General features: G+C 42.6%; 1 protein-coding gene across 2 annotated transcripts in view; it reads right to left on the reverse strand.

Moving 5' to 3' along the window:
- VWF (von Willebrand factor) overlaps positions 1-25,143 on the reverse strand; it is a 204,098-nt gene that overhangs the window by 53,830 nt on the left and 125,125 nt on the right. For both annotated transcript variants that reach the window (XM_006028763.3, XM_006028762.3), the window contains exons 33-37: positions 22,444-22,487; positions 18,632-18,809; positions 11,357-11,577; positions 8,740-8,932; positions 5,312-5,653 (exon numbers count right to left, since the gene is read on the reverse strand). In XM_006028763.3, the coding sequence (XP_006028825.1) occupies positions 5,312-5,653; positions 8,740-8,932; positions 11,357-11,577; positions 18,632-18,809; positions 22,444-22,487 (978 nt within the window). The remainder of the gene's footprint in view (positions 1-5,311; positions 5,654-8,739; positions 8,933-11,356; positions 11,578-18,631; positions 18,810-22,443; positions 22,488-25,143) is intronic.

The following is a 25,143-nucleotide window of genomic DNA, read 5'->3' on the forward strand; positions in this document are numbered from 1 at the left end:
AGGGAAAAAAATCTGTCTTTGCATTTGAAACCATAGCCAATTGATCCTATAGGAAAATATGATCACATGACACCTCTTTTTATCCCGAGTCATATTAAAAATAGAGGGAATGAGGGGGGAGAATCTAGATACTTTAAAAAGTTCCAGAGATATTTGATTCAGAAATATTTTTGATAGAAATCAAACACTTGTTTTGGGCTGGGTCAACACGACAGTCTGTACCCACTTGTTAATTCATCACAACACTTCGTAGAGTTCTAATTCTGGGTTTCTCATATCCCTGTTCACATCCAGGGGCCACGTTCCCTTGCTGGACTTCATCTTCCATTAGTTACTTTGGACACTGCCTGCAAGACTCCAATAATAGAACCTAGTGGCTCAGACACAGGGAGCAATTATGGTCAATCATGGGAGACCTAGCTCCTGCAAAGAGTAAGACCCATCACAGAGTACAGGGATACACATAATCCAGAACCACAACTCCCATAGATCCCTGTAATAGTTTAGATGGCTAGGGATTAACATTGACCTGAAGCAAACACTGCATTTCAATTGTCCTGACAGAGGTGGTCCTCGCCCCTACCTTGGGCAAATTCAAGAGGAGGTTGAATGATCACCTGTCTGGGGTGCTGTGAACCTAGCATTCATTCCTGCCTGTGGCAGGGGGTCAGGCTAGATGATGTGTTCAGGTCCCTCCTGACCCTAGCTACTATGAAACTATGAAATTCCACCAAAGTCTACCTTTTCCCATAAAAAGTTTAAATTTTGACAATATTTCATTTTTCAAAGAGCAAAATATTTCATGTGAAGTAGAGTGGTTTCACCCTACTTGAAAATTATTCCTTCCTACGTTAGTTGCAAGAGAATCCAATAATGATGATCTCTTTATGGTGAGTCCAAGAGCAAATTCCAAAAATCTTGCTTTGTAAAACCAGTAAGGAAACTTTGATGGTAGTGAATCAATCTGGAACTTTGGCTTTCTGGTTTGCAGGATTTCTGGTTTGTAAATGTGGATCATTTTAAAATCTGGATTGGGTTAAATTGAAAAAAAAACCCGCAGATTTTAAAAAATTTCTTATAAATTGGAAATTCAGAGGGGAGGGAGGTGGGGAAACCTTTCTGGAACACCAACAGACATTGTTTCCAGAACAAAATAAACTTTCTAGATCCTCAAAGTGACTGAGAGAAACTGATGATCTGTTTAGAAATGACTTTGCTTTCCCAGATAGCAACACAGTTTCTCTGCAACTGTAGTGAGCCTAGGCCCAGCTGGAGAAGTTCTCACCCCAGGCCACAGGTGGTAGTGATCAGAAACCAGACTGAAAAATCACAAGGGCTAAAGGAAGAGAGTCCTGCCTGCTTAGGCCTTCACAGGCCCCAAATAGACAGTAGCTAGCTGTTTGGGCAACAGATCTACTTGCTGTGCCCTGGACTGTCCCTGGACTGCTTGCAAGCCCTTGCCTAGCTCCTAGTCTTCTGCTCTTGCCTGCATTTCTGCCTTGCCCCAGCCTGAGTTCCTGCACGTTTGAAGTCCTGGCCCTGACCTCTGTTATACAGCTCCAAACTCCTGGTTTATGATCTTGAAACACAGGTGACCCACACAGAGTACCCACACCCTGGTCCATTACAGTAAGCCAGGCAAGACTACAGTGACTCTATTATTAGTTAGGTCCTGGCTCATTTGCAAAATAAATGCTGAAAGTCTGTGAAAGAAATGCCTACAGATTTACTCATAAGAACAACATGCAAATGTCAACAAATAGGGTAAGTAACCAGTAAGGCTGCTGATGCTGCTTATCTTCCTTATTGATAGTCCTGCTTTCTATACAACTTTTGTAATACTGGAGTTTCTTGGTAGGGCAAAGGAGCCTATACTTGAACTCTGTACTGTTTTGGTTAGACTGCTACAAAAATTCAAGCTCCCAAAGTTAAACCCAGCCTGTATATCCCTACTCTACACAAAAGTGGCTATGATGTAGATATGCCCTGGGTTATCCCTTAATGGCTGTATAAACAACATGATTTCCACATGACTAAAGTTTCCCTTCCCACTAAAAGAATTCATAAAAATATACTGATTTCTTCTAGTTAGAGATCTATGGGATTTCTCTAGGATCTTTGCATTAAAATAATACTATAGCAGAAACCCTTTTCAGCAGATAGCTCCTGAAAGGAGTAAGCCCATTAAAGGTATCTCTAGCTTCTGTGCCCTGATGTTACACAGCCAGTCAGTCTTGCTAGCTATGGGCTGGATAATAAGTCACTTCAGTGTAGCCAGCTATTGGTCTAGTCTATCAACTCCCATGAGCACAAAAACCACTCCGTGCAGCACAGCCAGGGCAGAAAGATACAGGAGAAGGTTGGTCCAGGTACTGATCAGTGAAGCAGAAAGTCACAGAAGGGAGAATATACTGTATTTGCTTAAAGGCTTTTGCATCACATAAATCCTCCTGTCCACTTGGGAGATCAGGGATGAACTGTGCTGCTGAGGTGCTGCAGATCTATTTCCTTGTGGGACTTGTGCCTCATAGAAATAAGCAAGATCTAGCCACATAACAGGGTTCATTGAAAAAAAAATCAAGCTAGTGCAATGCCCTTGTTTATAAGTTTGTATAGTTATGACAATTAAGCTATGTTGCCATTAATGTATTCTGCTCTGTGCCCTGGTAATTAACAATTTTATTTCTGGCAACTGTATACATGCACCTGCTTCAAAAAAGGAAAAAAGAAGAAGATGCCATTGTTAAGACAGCAGCGACTGCTTCATGTAACTGGAGTTAAATTGGGGAGCTCTTTGGCTGTCCCAGCCTATTGTGTCATACGCTGGGAATTTGAGGAATGCAGAAGAGTTATTAAGATACCTCTCTGACATTCTGCCTCAGATGTTGCAATTTGTGAAGTCTGGTTGAAGCACTAAATCTAGGAAATGGCAGGCAACATCACTCCCCTACCCCTTTGCCTAGGAATATATTGGGAGGACATTGTTTCTTAAAAGATGTATTTGTAATAACAAGGTTCTCCAAAACTAGGTCTTGAAAAACCATCTAATAAATTAACTCAGGCCAAATCCACTTGCTCTTTATTTATTTATTTACTTGTAAATGCTTCCTGGAGTTCATGCCTGAAACATGAAGGAAAGTCACCACCTGTAACACCTCTTTTACTGCCTTACAACATGGCATATGCATGTGTGAAGGTTTGATTTGTAGCCCAGTAGTTCTTAAACTGTGATGCAGAAAGCAAAGAAGGAGTGGGAAGAAAAAAAATCAAGACAAAGAATAGAACTATGAGAAATGGAAAACACTAAACACAGAAAATTCACAGAGAAAGAAAAAAGGGAAGTGGAAAAAAAGATGAAAGAGAGAATGCAGAGAATGAATGGAAGAGTGACCATGTCAGGGTACAACATAAAGGGCTATTTGGAGGAAGAGGCCCACATTCAGAATTATCACATGCAGCAGAGTTTAAAAGCTAGGAAACAATGCCTTCCTATACAGCAAGCCTTACAAGAAAGCAGGAATACCTAAAAGGACTATGTGGTGGTAGGAGCCTTCATGGTCATTTATCTTCATTCGTTATAGTTTACAGTGTGCTTTCTCAACAAGTCTCTAGACACCTGTGCAATGAAACTGTTTAATGCATGCAATGAGAAGTGGGTAAGTAAAGATATAGGAATCCTACCAAGCCTGGGGACTAACGTGTTACTTACATCTACATGGCTTTGGGCATCTGCATTGCTAACCTGCTTGCCATGTTCACTGATCATTTGGGACACGAGCAAAGAAGATTTCAGTACATGCAGAGCAATTTATGGTTGACTTGCTCTATTAAGAAGAGGGCAACTGATACTGCTCTGGGAAGAGGACATACTGCACATAGAAGTCATTTCCTACCTTCTCTTCTTGAAAGCTCAAGGTCCCTATTTTCTCACATGCTCAGGCCCCCTCAACACTTACAGGTATCACACAATTAACTAGTTCACTGCACAATTACCATGAGACTAGCTACATGTGCAAAGTAGTCATCATGTCACAAAAAGCTCCAACCAGCTATGAAGTTAGACCTTGAAAATGTATACTAACTTTATAGTTGGTTGCTATCAAGCTTTAGCTTGCACGTGCAGCAGGGTTTTCCCTGTGGCTGCAAGCTCCTTCAGCTGATGAGGCTTCCAGCTATAGGGATGCACCTTGCCTAGCCAGGGCTGGAAGTCCCGCAACTGAGGCGACTCTGCCCCAGTAGTTGCTGACTGGGTCCTGGCAGCATGAGGACCCAGAATCTCAGAGCTGTGGGTGCTGGGTGCCATGACCTAAGTAGATTCCAGCAGCCAGAGGCTGCAGCTACCCCAAGGGGCAAGTGAAATCCCTGGAGCTGGGGGATCATGGCAGCCATGATCTCCTAGCCTCAGGGGTGTATGAAACCCCAGGGGCTATGGGATTATGGCTGTTGCGATCTCCCACTCTCAGGAGTGAATGGGGGCTCCAAGCCACGGGAGCTTGCTTCTTGCCAGAGCAAAGGGAGCCCTGGATCAGGCTCCCCCTGCACCCACAATAAGGCACAATGAGATTGAAGGAGCAATCCCACAATCACACCTCCTGCTGTGCACATGTTGCCTGGCAGGAGGCACAACTCTGTGAATCGCACATTAGATCCCACAGCACCTTTACCTGCACATGTAGAGGGGCCTCACAGGCTTAATCTTTGTGTACACGAGGAATTTACCCTGGTTTGAGCAATCAGTGGTCAATCACCCATATAGGAACACCAGCACAGGCTCCAAGGAGAGTCAAGAAAAGCCATCATTTGCACCAGTGGAGGCTTATCCTAGTTACATGCTGGAATAAGTAAATGCCATTAATCTGAACTGTGACTTTCCATTCCTAAACCTAATCTTTTCGCTGTTTCAGCCACTTCTGCAGCTGCTATGGATTGATGGAATTGGGGCAGATTACCAATACTGACCAGGGCTCATATTAGGTGTGGAAGGTTCGGCAATGACTGTGTAGTTGTACACTGTTTCATAGCCTTGCTAGACTCACTGTGTTAGGCTGTCCCTACTTGTTACCATCTGCCCTGAATGATTAACAGAAGCATGTACTTTCTCCAGTGCCCCTTTTTCTGCAGTTAGAGGTTAAATGGATAACAGGGACTAAATTTAAATTAGGCTGCCCATGAAAGTAATTATCTAATATCTCGCAGAGTGCTCTGTGCTGCCCTGGGATTACAATACAGGCAAACTGGAGACAATGGGAGAAATAGCATTGGAGTATACATTGATTTCTGTATTTGTTTTAATGAGCAGTGAAATCCTTACCACAGAACTCTGACATTCTCCAGTCAATGCAGATCCCATTTGTCCTGCAAGCTTGAGCATAGGATGATATAATCTCACAGATTTCACTACTGTAGCAGCTGTTTTCTTGACATGCAGCATAGAACATGTTTGGAGAGATTATCCTGTGGCATTCTTCAAACTGAGCAGATAACAGAACACTGCACTTCGTAGCAGTATGTTCAACACATTTGCGCTCTCTCTCGACCTCACACACCTTTCCTGGTTCTTTTACAGTCCATTCTTGAATAAACGTACTGCTGTCAGATGTGACAGAGCCATTATTTAGCATAAAGTCATTGCCATCATTCTCATCGCACACCCCTACAGGGCAAAAGAAAACAAAGGAGTTTAAAAAACAACATCACCAGCAAAACCATTTTGAACAAACAGGACAAAGCAAACACAGCTAACCAGAATGTGTAAAGGTAAGCTCCCAGGGCAAGATTCCACAAAGTTCGGGATTTGTTTCTACTAATTTATTACGTTTGGCATCCAAGCATGATTCTGTAGATGCTTTGTGTGCCACTGAAATTGTGATGCCACAAGAAAGTAATTGCTGACCAAGTTGAAGAGTAAAGGATTTTAACCAGACTGTTCAATGTTTCCACGTTTTCCTGGTTGCTACTGGTAAGAGTTTGAGTTTCGGGTGGGTTTGATTGTTTTGTTTTTGTTAACACCTGTTTAACAACAACTGAAAAAGGATTAGCGAGAGACATCTGTTTAATAAAATTCAAGAGGCCCAGAGGCCCTGTTGACTAAGTGTGAGAAGTAAAGCTCCTAATGTATAGCTCAGCCACCCATGAATATTTCAGAAAAACCTAGGAGGATGGCATTTGACATCCCTAAGGAAAAAGCAAATAGACCAACATAAAGGCATGGTTCAGGACTTCTTTATTCTTCAAAAATGTGCAAGATCCCCTTTGCATGTAATATTTAAAGGTACTGTGCCGGGAAAAAACATTGGCCTCTCTAGGGTAATTTTGCCAGAAAAGATGCAACTGTGACAAAGCCAAAGAATCAAGCCAGACATCCTTAGCTAGCAAGATTCCGAATAATGTAAGTATCTACCAGTTCCTGTGTCCATACTGATAAGAACTGTGGGTGCATGCACGCAATGCAGTGCTAGATGCTTTTAAAAGTTCCCAGTGCTGCATCACATGGATTTGTATAGATGGCGAAATGTGCACCAGCGCTGAGAAAATGGTGCCAGTGTTCTTTTCAACTAAAACATATCAAACGTGTTTTACTTTCAAAGCGCATCACCACCATTTTCTTAGTGCTGACACATTATACCTTTTACACAAATGCAGGCGACTCAGTGCTGAGTGCATCGGTTCATGTGCTCCACAGTTTTGATTAATCAAATCTGCTCCAATGCGCTGGATTTCCGGCACATCAGAGCAGACGAACATATGTGTTTAAATGCCCTGTTAATGTTCTTAGTGTTTGGGCTAAAAGTTAGAGTTACAATTTTACTGAAATCTATTAATTTAACTTCTGAGACAGAAGGTGATAGTATTGTTCATAAATGAACCATCCGCTGAAACCTTCAAAACCATCCCAGAGAGGTCATTGTTGAATTGTTATTTTATATCATTATCTATACTGCAATATATAATTTCTAAAGACAGATAAATACATAGGGCCAGAGTCTATTCCTCCTGTTAGGTGTGTAAGTGAGCTCAGGTGCCTACGTTCAATTCTATTCCATCGTGTTTAAGTCTCTAACAGTCCATGAATGTACCTACGTTGGTAACACGACATCATCACTGGGGCTGTACAAACAGCATCGTTTCGCTTCAACTTCTGTTTCACTGTTTCAAAGGGACAGTGTTTTGTTTCATTTCGTTTTGGGCTGCGGGGCAGTGCCAGACTCCTCCTGGGGCTGCGGACAGCCAGATCTGCACCAGATGACAGGAGGCTGCCGCTGCTGCCTGGGGCCAGCAGCAGCAGCAGCAGCAATCTTCCTGGTGCTGGGCACGGGGTGCACCCAGCACCGGTCCCAGGTGGCAGTGGCAGCCTCCTGTCATCCAGCACACAGATCCAGGGGCCCGCGCCCTCAGGAGGGCTGTGCTGGACTCCTCCCATGGGGGCGCGGGCCCCTGGATCTGCACGTGGGATGACAGCAGGCTGCCACTGCCAGCTGGGACCAGCACTGAAGCCAAGTAAGCCCAGCTTCAAAACTCAAAACATTTTGAAACTTTCGAAATGTTTTGAGTGCCCTTGTTTTGTTTCAAAGCTGTATCAAAGCCTATTATTTTGTTTTGATTTTGCTGTTTTGAGCTCAAAATGCATTGAAACAGCTTTGAAACAAAACACCCAACAAAATTTCGCACAGCTCTAATCCTCACCCTTATGACTAAGTAACAAAAAAGCAAGGAGGACAGTGAGTTTTTTCAATTAACAGTTTTTCAGGGACCTGTGCAGGATGGAATAGAATCACACTAAGGCTGAAGGTACACATTACACTTAGACCACACTAAGGGCACTTAAAACATGAACATCTGCATGTTAAAGTTCATTAACTCATGCTAAGTACCCTCTGAGCGTCTCAAATTACACCACTTCAGGCAAGGGTTAACTCTGGGCCATGGTACCTATCTCGTATTAGGGTAACTTCCATCTGCTCCACAGAGATATAACAGGCAATCTGCAGTCCTCCAACACCCTGGGATGCACCACACCCAGCTCCCCCCTGCACCCTGCTGCCACCACCACCACCACCACCAGACCACATGTAAAAATACCCTTAGAGACCAACTAAAGATGACAAAATTAACTCCTTCAGGACATAAGGACAATTAACAATCCTCCACTCCAAGTGTAGGGGCATGTCTTTACCCTGGGCTTCTCACACAAATAGCAACACATTCATTAAAAACAAACAAAAAACCAGTGGAGAAGATAAGAGACAAAAAAAATGCTGTGTATGTAGCCATGTTGTTTAATGCACAACTGGAAGGCACTCAGATATAATACACAGATGAGCTCTGTGTGGGGTATGCTCCTTGACCTGGGATCCTCTGAACATTATATTAACCAGTTAACTCCCCATCATTTTAGTGACAGGTTACTGTCAGTGCCTTTACCTCCCCTGCTTTTATTCATAGTGCACTACAGGACATTTCTGGTTTTGTCTGTTACGGTTTGAAGTGGTGATTTTGGAGATTCCTTGCGTTAATGACTGCCTATAAATGGAAGGAACTGTATTCAATGGCCCAGCACTATGGTCCTAAGAACCCTTATACATTACAATTGTGAGAGCCAAATTGTGTAGGGTCAGCTCATGCAGAGGAGTTTACAGGGTCAGTATCACACCTGCTCCTTGAGGATCTCACAAAACAAGAAACCTCAATACTGCTTGAAGCCCAGAAAAAGCAGTTGAAACTGGTAACTTTCAAACTTACCACAAAGGCCACGAATTTTTGAAGAAAAGCTTCTTGGGCTAAGTTCGAGGGTAAATTCATTGTTTCTTGGAGTAAATGTAAGATTATGTCCAAGATGAGAGAACCTGATCTCATGTATTATTGCTCCATAGACTGCAACTTCAAGCTGGCCATTGGTGTAGGGGAGACTGACCCTGTCTCCATTAACAGCAACCTGTTTTTGAGAAGATGAAATAAACACATCAGTTCTACCAAGCAGACTAAATACATTAAAGACTCTCTGCTTTTCTTAAACACATTGTAACTTTATACTCATGATTTAACCAAGATCTGACTGAAATTAATTTGAAAAGAACATAAATAACAGCAGGACCAGTTGACAGGACCCATGCAAGCTGCAAGCCAAGTTTCAGCTCTAGAAATGCCAAAAATATATTGTGTGTTTGTCTTTTCATTGCAAACATATTTTATCAATGTTCTTCTATGTAGTTAGGATCTTTCAGCATTATATGTGTTCTTACAAAGTCAAGATATAATGCTACAAGGCATCCAATACCTCTTCTCGAATGCTCATCACCATCAAATTCAAGTAACAAAGGAGGCCATACAGCAATTTGCAAGACCAGGCCAAAACCTCTTATGATCATTGTAATGAGCCCTGACTTTAGAATAAACAACTCTCACCGACTTAGCAAGACAACAAAATCATCCCACTGACAGGAATTTAGGGGCAACAATGAAAGAACTGAATGACAATGAAGGGCTAATAAAATGCATATGGCACTGCAGAGATCAACTTAATTGGGAGATGAGAGAATGAAGGTAACTGTATCTGACTTGGAGCAGATATCAACCCTTGCTGGAGTCCACTGTTCATGTATTGTTTTACATTGGGAAAGATTCACATCTAGGTTAATTCTGTCTGGCAAATTAGCCAATCCTGTGCATGTGAGATACTTAAAATTCTAATAAAGATTTGGAAAGCTTTATATATGGCCATTACATTGACACTTGCTTGTCTTTAAAATAAGCCGGAGTCATTTTATAGGCCTGTGCAAGTAGGCAGGTATTAGATCTGACTTTAGATCCGACTGCTTTGGATGCCAGCGATCTGATCCAGAGCTCCGGACCAGGTTTCCGCTTTGATCCGGCCGAAGCAGCTCCGAAGCCACCTCACGGAAATGGCCATAGGGTATAATGGGGAATCAATGACAGATCTATAACTTTGGGTTTTTTGTCTGATATGGATGAAACTTACAGGGTTGCTAGCCTCTGCTGAGAGCATGAAGCCTGCCAAGTTTCAAGAAGATCGGTGCAGGGGTTTAGGGGGAACTGTACCCCAAATTCTTGAAAGCAAAACGCATGTCATATCTGTGTGTTAAGCCACAGGGGGGTGAAAACTTCAGGGGTGGTAGCCCCTGGTGAAGCCACAAAGCCTGCCAAGTTTCAAGTCAAAAGGTGCAGGGCTTTGGGAGGAACTGCATCTCAAGCTGAGGACAAGCAAAACTTGTGACATGGGTGACACTGTGTGTGTGTTAAGGCGCAGCAGGGTGAAAGCTGCAGGGATGGTGGCCCCTGCTATGGCCATGAAGCCTGCCAGCTGTCGAGGAGATCAGTTCAGGGGTTCTGTAGGCCTGCACCCCTAGCTGCTGACAGGCAAAACTCATGCCATGGGTGCTTGTGCAACTGACTGTGTCTGTCTTGGGGCAGTTGATTGTCTCTATAGATGATTTCCTCTCCTCAGTTTAGGTGTTAATCATTGCTCATTAATTCATTAACAACTACAAAACCACAGACTAAGGAGAGGAAATAATCAATACCGAATCTCAGAGGTGGCTTCAAAGTTTTTCCAAAGCGCTTCAGAAGCTCCGAACCACTTCGGAAAGCCTAACAAAGCTAGCACTTTGTTCCGAACATGTTGCTTCGGACGCCAAAGCATCCAAAGCTTCTCCAGATCCAAAGCATGGTCCGTAGCCTCGTACAACCCTATCATTTTAGGCCAGATTCCCAGCCAAGGCTAAAATTGACACTGCAGCTGCTGCATGAGCGATTACAGGGTGCAAACGGAATGATTTTTGCAAAGTGTTCCAAGTTACAACATTATCCCAGGCCAAACAGAAGTTCATTGTTGGCTGCAGGGGAAGGGGAATGGGCGACAGAGGGAGCTTGTCCTTGGGGCTCCCCAGCTGGTGCTGAAGGGTGGAGTTGGTGAATTAGAACCTCCCACCTCGGGGGAAGAGGAGTGCAGTATACCCACCCCACCTTCCGGGGGGGGTGGGGGGGGCTGAAACCCCCCCCAAATTAAACTCCCTCTGCTCCCTCCCCCCCCATTCTGAAAACAGCAGCAGGCTGGGAGCTTAGCAGACAGTTACAAAAGGCCCTATGTTTTGTAACATCTTTATCTGATACCTCATGCAATGAGGGGTCAGATTTTTACCCAACTGGCCATTTTTTAAGTTATTTGCAGCCATGTACTTGTGTTTGGTCACAGCTATAAACTGCTTTTTGTGGCCAGATGACGCAAAAATTTTCACTTCTGTCCGCACCTACAATGACAGAGGCTCTCTGAGGTCTAGCCTACACCTACAGAGTTTTGCTAGTATAGCTCTATCAGTTAAGGGGACTGTACTTGACTTACAGTCATGTCACTAGAGAGCTTCAGGGATACACCGCTGTGCTTTACTTCTACAGAGTTCATACAGTTAATTTTTGGTGTTGAACTGCATGCACCATTGTGAAGAATCACTTCAATATCATGCTCTTTGTCTTGAAACATGGTGTAGGAGCAGTTGCCAGTCAGTTTAAAATTCAGCCCATCAAAGGTGACAATGTGGCGAGTTGAGCTTCCCAGGCACCTACCTGCAAAGTGGTGAGAAAGACACATCTCAGTGCTCATTGTTCTTAGTTACTAGGTTAGTTCATATTCATCACAGGCCTGACAGGATCCACTAATCTCAATTGAATGAATCTGACTGAAAGCTAAGACATTACTCAATAGGAAAAAAAAAGTTAATGACACACCAACTTCCAGAGAAGATAGAAAACATGTTTTGCCAAAATACAGTTTTTCTAGATACCCGTGCCATGAGCAGACATTATTATGCAGATAATAGAATACAGAATAAACTGTATTATGCAGATAATTCTGCTAAATTTGATGTACAGTAAACTGGGTAAATCACCTTTGGGATTATTTGCTACTATTCACCATTGGTCCTATTCCCCACCTGTGCTCTCTCCCCAGATTCCTCCAAATATCAGCTTCAGATAACTGGTCACCACTAGATAATTCACCAGTATTTGCCTTCCTTTTGGAATGGCAAATTAACCACAGTTTACTGTATTAATCACTTCTATCAAAGTCAAGAAAAAAAGGATGAAAAGAGCTGTGGGTCCCTCTCCTTTTATAAGGAAGAAACAAAAAAAAAGATTTTTTTTATCAATATTTTGTTGTGATAATACTACTTAGGATCCCATAAAGTGTTCTTCATCTGTAAATCACAAATGCGAAATCTATTAAGTAACAATAATATTGTGTTAAGTATTATATACTTGCAAATGCATTTAAGATTTCAATGGTTAATCCAGGCCAAATGTATGTAAATTTTTGTAGGAAGAATTGTGTATTTTTCATTAATTTATGAAGATAAATTAAACTAAATACAGAGAAATAGGAAAAGAGACAGGGAATGAGAAACAATCAAAATCTGATCTGCATATATTATAGTTCAGTTCAAGAAAATATAGAAATATTTAACCATGTATAATAGTGAGAAACCAATCACCACTAACTAAATCTGTTAGCTCTCATCAAATCTTTATTCTCACTTCTGAGGAAATAAGTCTTTCAAGATGCTTCTAAATTATGCAATTAAATGAAATAAACTTAGAAGAAATACTTACAAGTACTTCACTCAGTGCTCACATTTCTGTCAAAGAGAGGTTTCCACTGACTTCACCAAGGACAGGGTCAGAACCTCTATGGCCAGTTGACTGATGCAATTTCTGCATATTTGCATCAACTTGTATTGAATATCCATTAAAAACAATTAATGATGTATGCCGTGGTTTGTGGGGAGGTTTGGGAGGGATTTTTTTGTTTTGTTTTGTTTTGTTTTTTGGCAAGAGGGGAGGTCTGTGTGAGAAATTAGCCATCCACCTTACAAACTCATATCATCTTGGGAAATGAAATGAAGTTAAATTCTTGTTAAATTTATACAGAGCTAAACAAATATTATCTCATTCTAAAGGGCAATAACCTTAAGAGAACTACAGGCTTTTTTGTGCCAAGTAACTAATGGTACAAGTGGTAATTTTAATTTAATCCCTTAAGAGATCCTTCAGGGAGACATGTTTTGAATGCCAAGACTAATGGCTCTGCATTACTGTGCATTTATTTGTGAAATAGGAAATATCAAAATGTTCATATACAAGTGACATTTGTAGGTGTTTATTATTTTGGGCGGAAATAACATGATTCAACTAAAACCTATGCAATTATTTTGCATTTAGGGAATATTTATATTAAAAAGGAAATCTTGGATTTAAAAAGTCTGGATAATTAAATGTGCTTTAAAAGAAGCACTAAATGGTAGGCTTGTGCAAAGTGGCTAGTATTTGCTTCGGATTCAGCTGATTCGGGGGACAGTGATTCGATTCAGTGATTCGAATCACTGTCCTGAATCGATTTGGCTAAATCTCTGAATCAGACAGGCCAGGCCCATCCCCCACCCACTCTCCCAGCCTGGCAATGGCTGCCCTCCCTGCCTCAGCTCCTGGCACTCATTAAAAAAAAAGTCCCAACTCAGTGGGTGCTGCTGGACAGGGGGGGTGATCCCCACTGCCCCCCACTGCACGAGGGGCTCTGCACGAGTCCCCTGACCCCCCCCCACTCCCCTCCCCATGGCTGCCCCACCTGCCACGGCTCCGGTCCTTTAAGGAAAAAAACAAAAAAAACCCCAGAACACACCACTTCTGCTAGCAGGGAGCAATCCCTGCTCCCCCCCAATTGCCCTGTGCCATGTGGAGGTTTCTGCATGAACCCCCCGAAGCCCTGAGGCTGCTGCAGGAGCGGTGAGTCATGAGACTTTTCTCCATTTTATTTTTCCCTAAAGGGCTGGAGCCCTAGTAGGCAGGGCAGCCATGAAGGGGTCTGTGGGAGGTGGGGGGGGGGGCAAGGGGCTCTTGCAGAGCCCGCTATGCAGCATGGGGTAGTAGGGGGCAATGGTGATCACCCCCCCACCTGGCAGCACCCGGTGAGCACCAGGGCTTTTCTTTAAAAGGCTGGGAGCTGGGGCAGGCGGGGCAGCCATGGAGGGGATTGAGGGAGCAGGCAGGGGGTGGGAGCTGGCAGGGGTCCTCCCATGGTCCCCTCTCCCTCCCCCAGTCCCCCTTCCCTGCTCCTACTTATCAGCTCAGAGATGGCTGCAGCTCCCTGCTGCAGCCACTGGGGGCTGTCTGAGTCATCAAAGCTCTCTCAATCTTTTCCAAAGATTCGGAGAGCTTTGAATGGATTCAGACCTTTTAATTGGTCCCCTGATTTGATTCGGATTCAGAGATTCGGCTTCCAAATCGGGCCAAATTTCCTCTGAATCGAATCACCACCCAAAGCTCTGTACAGCCCTACTAAATGGGGAAGTACTTAGGGCAAAAGTTTTCCTTTACTGACAATAAGTCGGCTGCTAAAAAACCAAAGCATTTCAAGTAGCACATTACCTCTAAACAGTTCTGCTCTTTGAACACAGTGGTTCCCCAATGGGTCTTTTGATCCCCAGATGGGACTATACATTAAAGAGAAAGAAGACACCAAATTCTTCATTAAAAAAAATGCAGGGATAATTTCCAGAAGCACCTACCTGCATGATTTGCATACCTACATCATATTTTCAAAAGTGATTTAGTTAAGTGTCACCTAAGTCATAATGGTGTAAGAATCTTAAATCCCATGTTAAGCACTTCAGCAGCTTAAGCACTTTAGAGCCTAAGTTTAGGCACTTTTGAAAATACAACCAACAGGGTTAAACCTTGGAGGCGATTGTGAATTTTGGCTCCACATACAGGCATCACTGTGCTTCTCCAGGCCAGATGCACATACTTGTAGTCCTAACATCCCCCCCTCCCACCTCCCCGTGGTTTGAAGGTGTTCATGTGTCTAGAGCCAATGTTACATGCTTTAATCAAAATAAGCACCTCAACTGGCTTTTTTCCAGAATGGAACTCAAGTACACTGGGTTCATTGGTCTTTATGGTCACTCATCTTCCCCGCGACGGAGCGGTGAGGCTCAGTCAGCAAATGCATGTTGTTGCGAATCCAGAGGTTGCAAGCTTGGCTCTCACCTCTTGCACACGGGATTCCTCTTCTCTGTGGACCATGTGGAACTGTGCTCCATGTTGGGAGGGAATACCCCTTCTCACTTTCACCGTACCCCAGTACCACTGTGCTTGAGCTCCTTTCAAGGCCATGCAATGACCTGGAGGGTTTAGCTTCTAAATGATTTCACTTGAAAAAGGACCATCCAGCTTTTTCTACTTCCATTGTATTCAGACATAATTCCTTCCCACCCTACTCTTAGACATTCTTCATCATGTAAGCCGTGTGCTAATAGCTTTGATTACGTGGAAAGATCATCTGTGAAGTCAGTGAGGCAGAACATGTCCCCATGGAACATGTGTGGGATGTCCCAGTGGTTTTCTTTTCAGCAGTCTGCAACTCTAGCACCTCTGTGGGGTCCCTCATTTCTGTGCATTTGAGTAGGAATACTGGGCTGTTCGCTCCACCTCAGCCAAGGCACTATTCGCACAGTATCCATTTTATCTGGTACAATACTCAAAAGTAGATTTTTTTTCCTTCTAAGTCTGATTGGGCCCAGCAACTCAGGGTTAGCCTAGAGTTCACTTCATTTTTCAGATTTATTTGTATTTTTCCAAGCTCCCTTCTCCCCAGTCCAGAAGGGTTTGGAAACTGGAGACTACTCTTGGATTCCATCTGATAAAGTGCTGCAGCCTTTTCCTGCAGAAAGGTCTATGCCATGACACTGTTCCTGAAAAAAACTTGTAAAAGTGTTCCTACCTTCAAGCACATGAGCGGTTACATTTATTTACATCCATAACTGTTAGCCAGATTGCAGCCTATATAAACTAGTTTGATCCTATGAGACTTTGGTTCTTGATACCTGTAAAGGTCCTTCTTTTCATCCAAAGTGGCCACTACAGACAATGTATGGCTGTGTGCTCTCAGGTGCAGAGTTACAGGATGAAAACCCTCTGTAATTTTTCATATAGAATCATAGAATTGGAAGGGACCTCAAAGATCACCTAGTCCAACACTCTAGTCATTCACTCTACATGAATCCTGGACCGCCTGCATTAATATAATCATTTAAAGCATGGGTGGGCAATTATTTTAGCTGGAGAGCTGCTTAAGTTCTGGGGACCTGTCAAGGGCCACATCCAACTCTGTCTCTTGCTTTCTTCTCTTGTCTCCCTTTCTGTCCCTCTGTCTCTTTTCCCTCTGTCTGTCTGTCTCTCTCTATGTGTCTCTGTCTATGTCTTTCTGTCTGTCTCTCTCCCCCTCCTCCCTCCCTCCAGAACCCAGCTGAAGTTGTAGTTTGCCACGAGCCATGGCACTCATCTGTGGACCCAGGCAGGCATGGGTGGTGGCATCAACTTCACCTGGGTTCTGGATGGAGGGGGGGGAAGGGAGAGAAGAGACAGAGTCACGCTACTGCGCACCCGTCTCCTGCTTCTGTCCACATTTGATGCTGCTGGCAGGTTCTGGGTCAGGTCTCCAGGTGAGAGCTTCCATCATGCTGGGAGGGCAACAGGTCAGTTGTGGATGCCACTGGCAGGTTCTGTTTCTGGGCTCCTGCACCTGCCTGCTGTGACCACATCTGACGCGGCCATCCGCCTGCTGTGGGGGAAGCTCCACCTGGGTCCATAGCTGACACCTGATGCTGCTGGGCTGAAGCAGTCCTGCCTGCCCACCTGGCACCATACAGTGGACATAGTTGCCAGTTGCCTGCAGGTCAGATCCAGTGAGTTGGCGGCTGCCCACCTCAGGGCTGGATTAAATCTCTTGGTGAGCTGGATCCAGCCCATGGGCCCATCCCTGATCTAAAGGCACCCATCTGAAATGGAAGCCATATGAGCACATTGAAATCTATGGCATAGCATACTTTGTACCCATTTAAGAATGAAACAAAGATCTGTAGCAACATTAATTCTCTTGTGAATATGCAATTAGCACTTATATACTTCAGTAGTTATTATGATTAATACACGCCTGGTCTCAGTAGCCAATGCGGGAATTAAGAAAAAGCAATTTGGACTGGCCTAAAACTGAATTTTTTTTGGTAAAAGAAAAGATTTGCTTTGGATTAACCTGAAACATTCTGTTCAAACATTATGAAATATTTTGTTTCCTTTAGAGGTTATTTTGTCCCTTTCTTCCTTCTTTTTTCCTTTAATGTATAGTTCAAGTTGGGAACAAAAAATATTCTTTTGAAACAAAAATGCCGAGTTTTTTGTTTGTAAACATCAAAACAAAATGAATTTCCCAAAGGAAATAGTTTATTTTTAAAAATGTGAAAAAAAAATGGATTTAACATTTTCAGAATACCACCCTTTCCATTTTTTTGGCTGAACTATTTGCTGGATTTAACCTGAATTTACAAATGGTTTCAATCTTACCAGTGTAATTATTCTCTGAAAAGTTTTGCTCACCTATAGCTGGGGAAAAGAAATGGGGAATGGCTAGGCAAACAAACTGGGATAAAGGAGGGCAGGGATGGACAAAAGCACTGAAAAGGAGACAAGAAAACACAATGAGCATGATACTCCAAAAGAAAACTAAGGACTGAAGCCTGATATAGGCTTTAGGACAAGGAGCCAAAGTGGGAAACAAATAGGCTGAAGGGAACATGGGAAAGAATAGAAGCCTATGTGCAATATGGTACCCCACTTGCAGAACCCAGAAAGAAAGCAGTCAGTGAGATGGGTCTGTTAAATTCCAGCCTTACCGTTAACCCATGTGATTGTCAATCTGAGACCAGGTGATGGGATTCTGATGGTTATCAACCTGCCTTTTTTTCTTTTTTTTTTTTTTTTTTTTAGGAACATAGATAATAACACCCCCACAAAATAACATTCAAAGGCAGGCAAGCATACAAAAGTTAGGACATGCTAGAATGAAGGCTGCCTATGCAATCTTAACTGTTCATGTGCATTATGACAGGAGAGAAAATCTTTACACACACTAAATCTTCCCCTCAGTTGAAAAAACAAATAATTTTTCCATGCTTATGTCTTTAATAATAAAAAGTAAGAGGAATAAAAATGGAAAAAAATAAAGGAAAATCACCATGGTTTTCCATCTGTATTAGTATCTTTTGAAACCATGTAGGAGGCTTTACAAGTTCTAGAGAGGTGACAGCCCTGGTCTGTTGATGTTTGGGAGTTGCCCTTGCAACTCAGAAAGAGTTGTTTGAGTTTCCAGGTGTGTTAGGGGGGAATGATGCCAGAATTGCTCCAAGGAGTTCCCAAGCAATGCACACCCTTGTTGTTCCCCCAAGAAAAAAAATCCAACTTTTTTCCTTTCTCTGCAGTTAGACAACATTGTGTCTGGGAGTAAAAGGGGGCAAGAGAGCATATTTATAATATCTAATGCAGGAGTTATCGCCTCATTGCTACTTTGGCCATCCTGCATGTTATCTGTCCTCTCCTGTTCCTGCGTCCCCAGTCCTACATCGATGGAGAAGAGAAATTTACTTGATAAGGTGTAAGCGTTAATTCAGGTCAGTTCAAATACCCTTGAATTCCCCCTGGGTTTGCAGCTCTGTGTTGCATTTCCAGCATGATATTTCTGAAGCGCATTACAGCTGATGGGAAAACTATATATGCAAAATAAGTTACTCACAAGGACACACCCAATGACAGCCACAGGTTTCCTCAAGTTTAACAGCAGGAAGATCATTGCGACATGTAGGTTTGGGCAGCTTCTCACAGTTAATTCGATAATTCTCCAGAATAGTATGACCACCTGGAAAGCATGTCACGGTGTGACACCGATCTGATAATATCCATGTGTCACCAGGCTATACAAAAAGACATGTGGATATTAAAATAGGATTGATACAAGAAAAGAACATTCAAAACACACTGGGTGGCCTCCACCAAGCTGCTACCAGACTGCGTTCTATAAGCCTAAAACTAGCAAGTAAAGTGACACTGGCAGCAGTGTTGCTCAAAATAGCCCTGGATAATTAAACAATAGAATGCTGCATATGAAGGATTTCATGAGCATGAGAAAATCAATATAGAAACACTGCAAGAAATAGACTCTGAAATTCCAAACAAAAGATAATGGTCTAGAATGGAAGATGCTTTGCTGGAAGAGAATGGTACTTTGTCTATTGTTAGCATTGCTGCCCTCCAACATGCATGGACAGCACAGTCCATAAAGAATTCCCCCCCGCTTTTTCTTTAAATGCCAGTGCCTTTAGTTTACACAAGCATGAAATAATTTTAGAAAGGGCCCTGAACACAGAGGCCTGTAGCACAGCAGGAATTAATGAGAGATGGTCCAAGCCAGGGAATCAGAAGCCTTTTTGAAGGCTCAAAATAGCTTGTTATTTTACCTACAATCCCAAAACTTTCAAAATTCCCACCCACCCTGAAGTGAATTTGCTTCCCTGTAGGATGAATGGTATTTGATATGACTGCATTCTTGTCACTGTTGGAATGTTAAAATAAAAGGGCAATATCCCATTCATCTTTAGGTAAGTGATGTAGTCACAATCTAGAATCTCTCTAGGTTCAATCCTGCAAGAAACTTGCGTATTCATGTTTTAGCAAATGAGTAGTCATGTTGACTTCAATACCAGAACATTCAGCATACTGAAGGATTGAACTCTAAATCCTCAGGAACATCATTCCTTAAAAATACGTTTTCAAGAAAACGACCTCTTAATGGAGCAATTGTTATATAACCATTTTGGAAGCAATAATAGGAATAGAGAGAATAATATTACAAGCTGGATGGCATCACTCAAAATGCATTGACAAAAATGTGGGAAAGAAAAGGAAGCCAGGTAGCCCACTTTCAAGTTTCTCCATTTCAGCTCATCCTTACCTTCTCGTGAGAAGGAATAGCAAGGTGACAAAATATGTGGGTAGCCACAGCATAATTCATGGTCTATTCTTGGCACAAGCACGCAAACCAGGAATAATGCTGTAAAAGTATTTTTCTACAGCTCAGAGCTATGGGAGACCATTAGTTCTAAAACAGAACTGCCAGATTTGCAGCCATAAATATTGGGAGTACATATTAAATATGAGTGCATTTCCCTGGGTGTGCTCTGTAGAGCTTAGGACACTGTGAAGGGGGACTCTCTTAAAAGTTGAATAAGACTTTTTCAGGCTTGAAAGGCCAGGGGAAGCTATAAAAAAAGATGTGAGGAGTTTTAAGTATGGAAAAATATTTAGGTGATAAGATACAACATGTGTTTTAATTATATCTCCCCCCCACGCACACACTTTGAGTACAGCAACTGGTGGAAGGGTACATATACAGCTGTGCACACCTGACAAAAAGTCTCCTTGGTTTCTACACATCTTTAATTATTTTTGTTTAACCCACTGAAGGACACCAATCATAAAGCATCTAAAATCTGGGCAATAAAATGATAAGGCTGGTAGTTTTTGGTTTGTTAGGTTTCATTCACCAAGGACTGGTATCCTCCAGAAAAGGTCCACAAGTATAAAAATACTAATTTGAAGTGTGATTGCCACTTGTACAGACACACTGGAACAAGCACTTGTGTAGATGCAGTTATAAAAGTACGACGGTATATTACAATACTGCGGAGCAGGGGTGTTAAACTCATTTGCCTTCATGAGTCAGATGTGGACCTCAGGGCTCCTCCTGGGATGGGCAACACTGTGTTGGCACCAAAAACCAAAGAGTTTACACTGCCACTGCTCAACCACCCACAGCAACAAAGGTTAAGCAATGACAGCATTAATTCCTTTGCCACTGGTGACACAGAGGCATCTTCACTGTTGGTAGCCACAGCAAGACAGACTGAGGCCTGGAGGACCTACTTCTGCACAGACTGGATAACCCATACCAGCTCACAGGCCATGTTTGATACTCTTGGTCTTGAGTATTTCACTTTCAGAAATGGAATCATCCATACACATATGAGTGCTTTTCTGCTGCTATAAATGAATCCAGATGTGTGGGGATTGCTTCTTTAAATATAGGGGTAGAGATAAAGTAGAAAAAAAAATTCCTAAGTTCTGTTAATTTCAATGAAAGCTACAAGATATCAACATCTCTTAGGAAAAGGGCCAAATTCATATATCAATAAGGTTCATAACCAGGGGTCCAGTCCTACAGGGAGCTGTTTTTTTCATACCCAACATGTTCTGCAGCAATCCCACCATCAATCACAACCATCCAGATCAGAAATAAAATCCTATCCTATCAGAAATTAGGGAGGAGTCTTCCCACTTCATTGATAAGGGCCCGATCCTCTAGGGATGAAGTTGACAAGAGGAAGATTTATTAGAACCTTGGACAAAGCTGCATCGCTGACATCTAATAGCAGTCGGGGGGGGGGGGGTTAATAGCCACTATTTTTGGCTGACTGGGCCCTTAGCCTTCTAGTTCTTTGCCCCCTCACCTCGGGGCTCCACACCACCCCTCGGGGCTCCACACCGCCCCCTCTTCTCAGGGTCTCGGGGTTTCCCTCCTCAGGTGGGCTCAGGTGGCTGTAGCCATGCCTGGCCCCCTCTACCTCCATTGTCACCTGACCCACCCAAAGCTGGGAGCTGGGGTTAAGGCGCCCCGACCTGGCATTTCCTGGGGGCTCCCACACCACTGAGAGCCCCACCAGGCGACCCACTCCCGGCAAGGTGCAGTTTTAGGTCATGCCCAGGACCAGGAGCCTCCCAACCTTCCCCTACAGCTCCTCCCTTACCTCCGGTTGAACCCAGCAGCCTTGCAGCCAGGCCATGTTGTTACCTGGCCTCCAGCAGCAAAATGCCCTGTTTATATGGGCAGCCCTGAATCCAAAATGGCTGCCCTTATCAGGCACCTGCCGGCCGCTGGGTTTAGGCCCTTCAACTGGCAGGCACAAACACTGCCCTGCCACACTATCCATAACACCTACTTTCCTCCTTTCTCACCACAGTTTAAGCCTGAGAGGGCAAAGAGGTATGCTAATATATTGGAGCACCTTCCCCAGGTTAGCAGATGACTCTGCATCCTCATTGTCTTTGCTGCATAAAAAGGTGGTTTATTCCCATGAAATAACAAGCACACAATAATCCTCTCTACAATATCCTAGAGAAGACAAGCCACTTGTGGTTTGCACCCAGAGGGAGCTAGGTAAGCCCTCCTTCCTTCCACCTGTGGGCTGCTTTACCTGCAGGAAAGCCAAAGTGCCTCATCACTAGTATGTTTTACATAGCAGGATTAAAAAAAGAAAAAGAAAGAAAAAATGCACTTCTCTTTATCAATGGAGGGAAGTCCAGGGCATTAGCACATTGGCTGATTGCACTTCCTTCCACACTGTTTTCCACATTCTTGGAGATTGTTCCTGAAAAACCGTTAACATTGTTCAAAAGTTTTTTGTCTCGGAGCACACCATAGGCATTCAAGTTCCAAGGCCGACACACTATAACTGTTACTTGAAAGCCAGATGGAAGATAAAGTACACTTACTCTCCTTTTATTCCCATCATCATCGATGCATTCTTGGACAGGCTCTGTAACAGAAACAGACATATTTTGGCACATTGCTCAGCTGTTCAGGAGCTTAAGTGGAAATGAGTGAAATATGGATTCCTTCCCTTAAAATGCGACACAGCACTCAAGAGATTTTTCCTGTTTTATACCTTGAGAATTCCTCCTTGAGGACCATATTCATCTGTCCAAAAAGTAAAATGGGATCACAGAGGAGGCAAAGCCAGGTTATGAGTTTCTTCAACACCCATTCACACAGGCTCTCTAAACTCAATGCACTTTACAATGATACATAATGTGCAGTAGATATCAACTGTACTGCAATCTCACAATGAGCTCTACATGCCCATGTGACGTTTAATACAAGATCAAGCCTTCATGCTTCCTGAGTAGAGTCCATACTTGTTTCTGCATCCTGTACAGCACTGACATTATACTCCGTAATTAACATATCATCACAGCAACAATGTACGCATACATGTGTGTATGGGCACATGCACGCAGATACACACAAATACTCATACAGTACATCCTCAGTTATCCAAATGCTCAATTACCCAAATGGCAGAATATTTTTAATCACTTATAACTGTGGGTCTTATGTAACAAACTGTCCTCTTTTAAGCTTTACTTAATGCAACACCATATCTCTAAAGTTTGATATAGTAACTTGTAGTAGTGAGCAGCAGTATAAAACCATATAATTAATAGATAAAACCACTAAGACAGAAATCCCTAAAATTGCTTTGTTGAATTCCAGCCTCTTACGAGCATGGTTATGTACATACACCTTTAAGTGAAATAGCGTATTACAGTATGGGGTGATTTGGAGTAACAGTTTAAGTGGCATATATTTGGGATGTCATTCATTGTGAATATTTAGCTTTTGATATAACACTATTCAAGCACACATTATGCCTCATACATTGCAGGAAAAGCACTGTATTTTGTGAACATTTGAAATCACTTTAAACTCTTTCTTACTAGTATTAGTTTGGTTCCTTTCTACCTGTAAAGTCAGTTTCCTGCTGTAAGATGAATCCAATTAGGATAAACTTGGAAGAGCAAAAACTGATAAAAGATGACATTTCTGATTTTTATAAATGACACCATTTTAAGATCTATCATACTGCAATTTGCCAACAATAAAAGCAAGGGCCAAAATGTTCAGACTAAGTGCCTGATTCTAAGGGCAGAATTCTCTTTCACCTAGTAGATGACCAAGATATAACTTACAACTCACTCTGAGATACCCAACTAAAGTGTAAGTGTAGGAGACACTGTACTACCCCATCAGGGCTTGTAAGCACCTTGTAATACAGAAGAGGATCTCCCTCTTGACACAAACATCTTCCTATTCCTACAGTGGGATGCCCAGAGGGGCAACAAGAGCTGCTCCTACACATTCTTGAAATACTTGTTCTAACAGAACCCCCTGTGAGGTTAAAATGTCAGACAATCGCACCTAAAAGTCGTTACAAAATCATGAGCCAGACTCTAGTAAATCTCATGCCTTATTCGGCTGTATCAATGAGAGTACTTGTGTGCTAATGTACTACTCAGCATCAGCAGAGCTGGCAGATGTTTGTACAGTGCCTTGTACCAGGGAGTCCTGACTCATGACTGGGATTTTTGGTGTTATCACAATATAAACAAGCATACAACAATAAGGCTCTTATATACTTACTGACTTAGGGGACAACAGAAGTCACTTTTACCTCTTGTGGTTATTTAAATTTATGCTAATCTTCACAGATAATCTATCTGTTTACAAAAAAAAATATTCAGGTCTTGTTTTTAGTTAATCATTATTTGTCCATTTTCCTGTGGCAATTGTAATAAGCACAGGTCATCATGGACCCACAGAGTTCAGTGCAGACAAAAATATAAGATGAAATCCTGCTTCATAAATGTAAGATGAAGTCCTGATTCTGCTCTTCAATCCTTCTGTTAAGAAGCCTTTACTCTGCAAGAATTCCTACTGATGGGACTATTTACATAGTATAGCATTGCTCCATGTATGGAACAACATTTCTTCACAGGAGCCATATGCAATGCAGCTCTTACATCCATAACTTTAATGCATTAAGGTGGCCAGCTGCATTACTACCACTCACAATTTTCTTTTGTTAGCTCTACCTAGCATGAGATACCAGACATGGGAGCCACCTGCTCCACTTGGCGGGGGGGGGTGGGCAGAAGATGTTCAGGGAGCCTTCTGGCTCCTCTTCCATGAGGTTTCACTGATGCTATGTGATTAGTCTGTTGGAATGTGCACTTTTAGGACAACAGATGAAGTCTATTTCCTGTAACGTATACTTCAGAAAAAAAACACAGAACTGTCACTGTGGAAACAATTTCTAAGCAATTAAACAACAAAGTTGCATGGCTCTATACACTCACCCCTTCAAAGGATAACTGTAATATGCCAATTTTGTCTAATATGAATGCCTACCTTCTATACTGGGCTTTTTCTCCAGTACACAGAATGACCTTTACAAATAAATTCACACCATTATCCCCATTTTAAAAATGGAAAAATTGCAGTACATGGGAAGGGAAAGAACCTAGCCAGTTTACCTCAAATATTTATATTATATATGTTACATATTCCCAGGATAGAATCTTGACCCCTTGGAAAAACTCCTTTCAATTTAAATGAGGCTAAGTTTTGATCCA

The sequence above is a fragment of the Alligator sinensis genome, unplaced genomic scaffold (genome assembly GCF_000455745.1).
Source record: "Alligator sinensis unplaced genomic scaffold, ASM45574v1 scaffold35_1, whole genome shotgun sequence".
NCBI lineage: Eukaryota > Metazoa > Chordata > Crocodylia > Alligatoridae > Alligator > Alligator sinensis.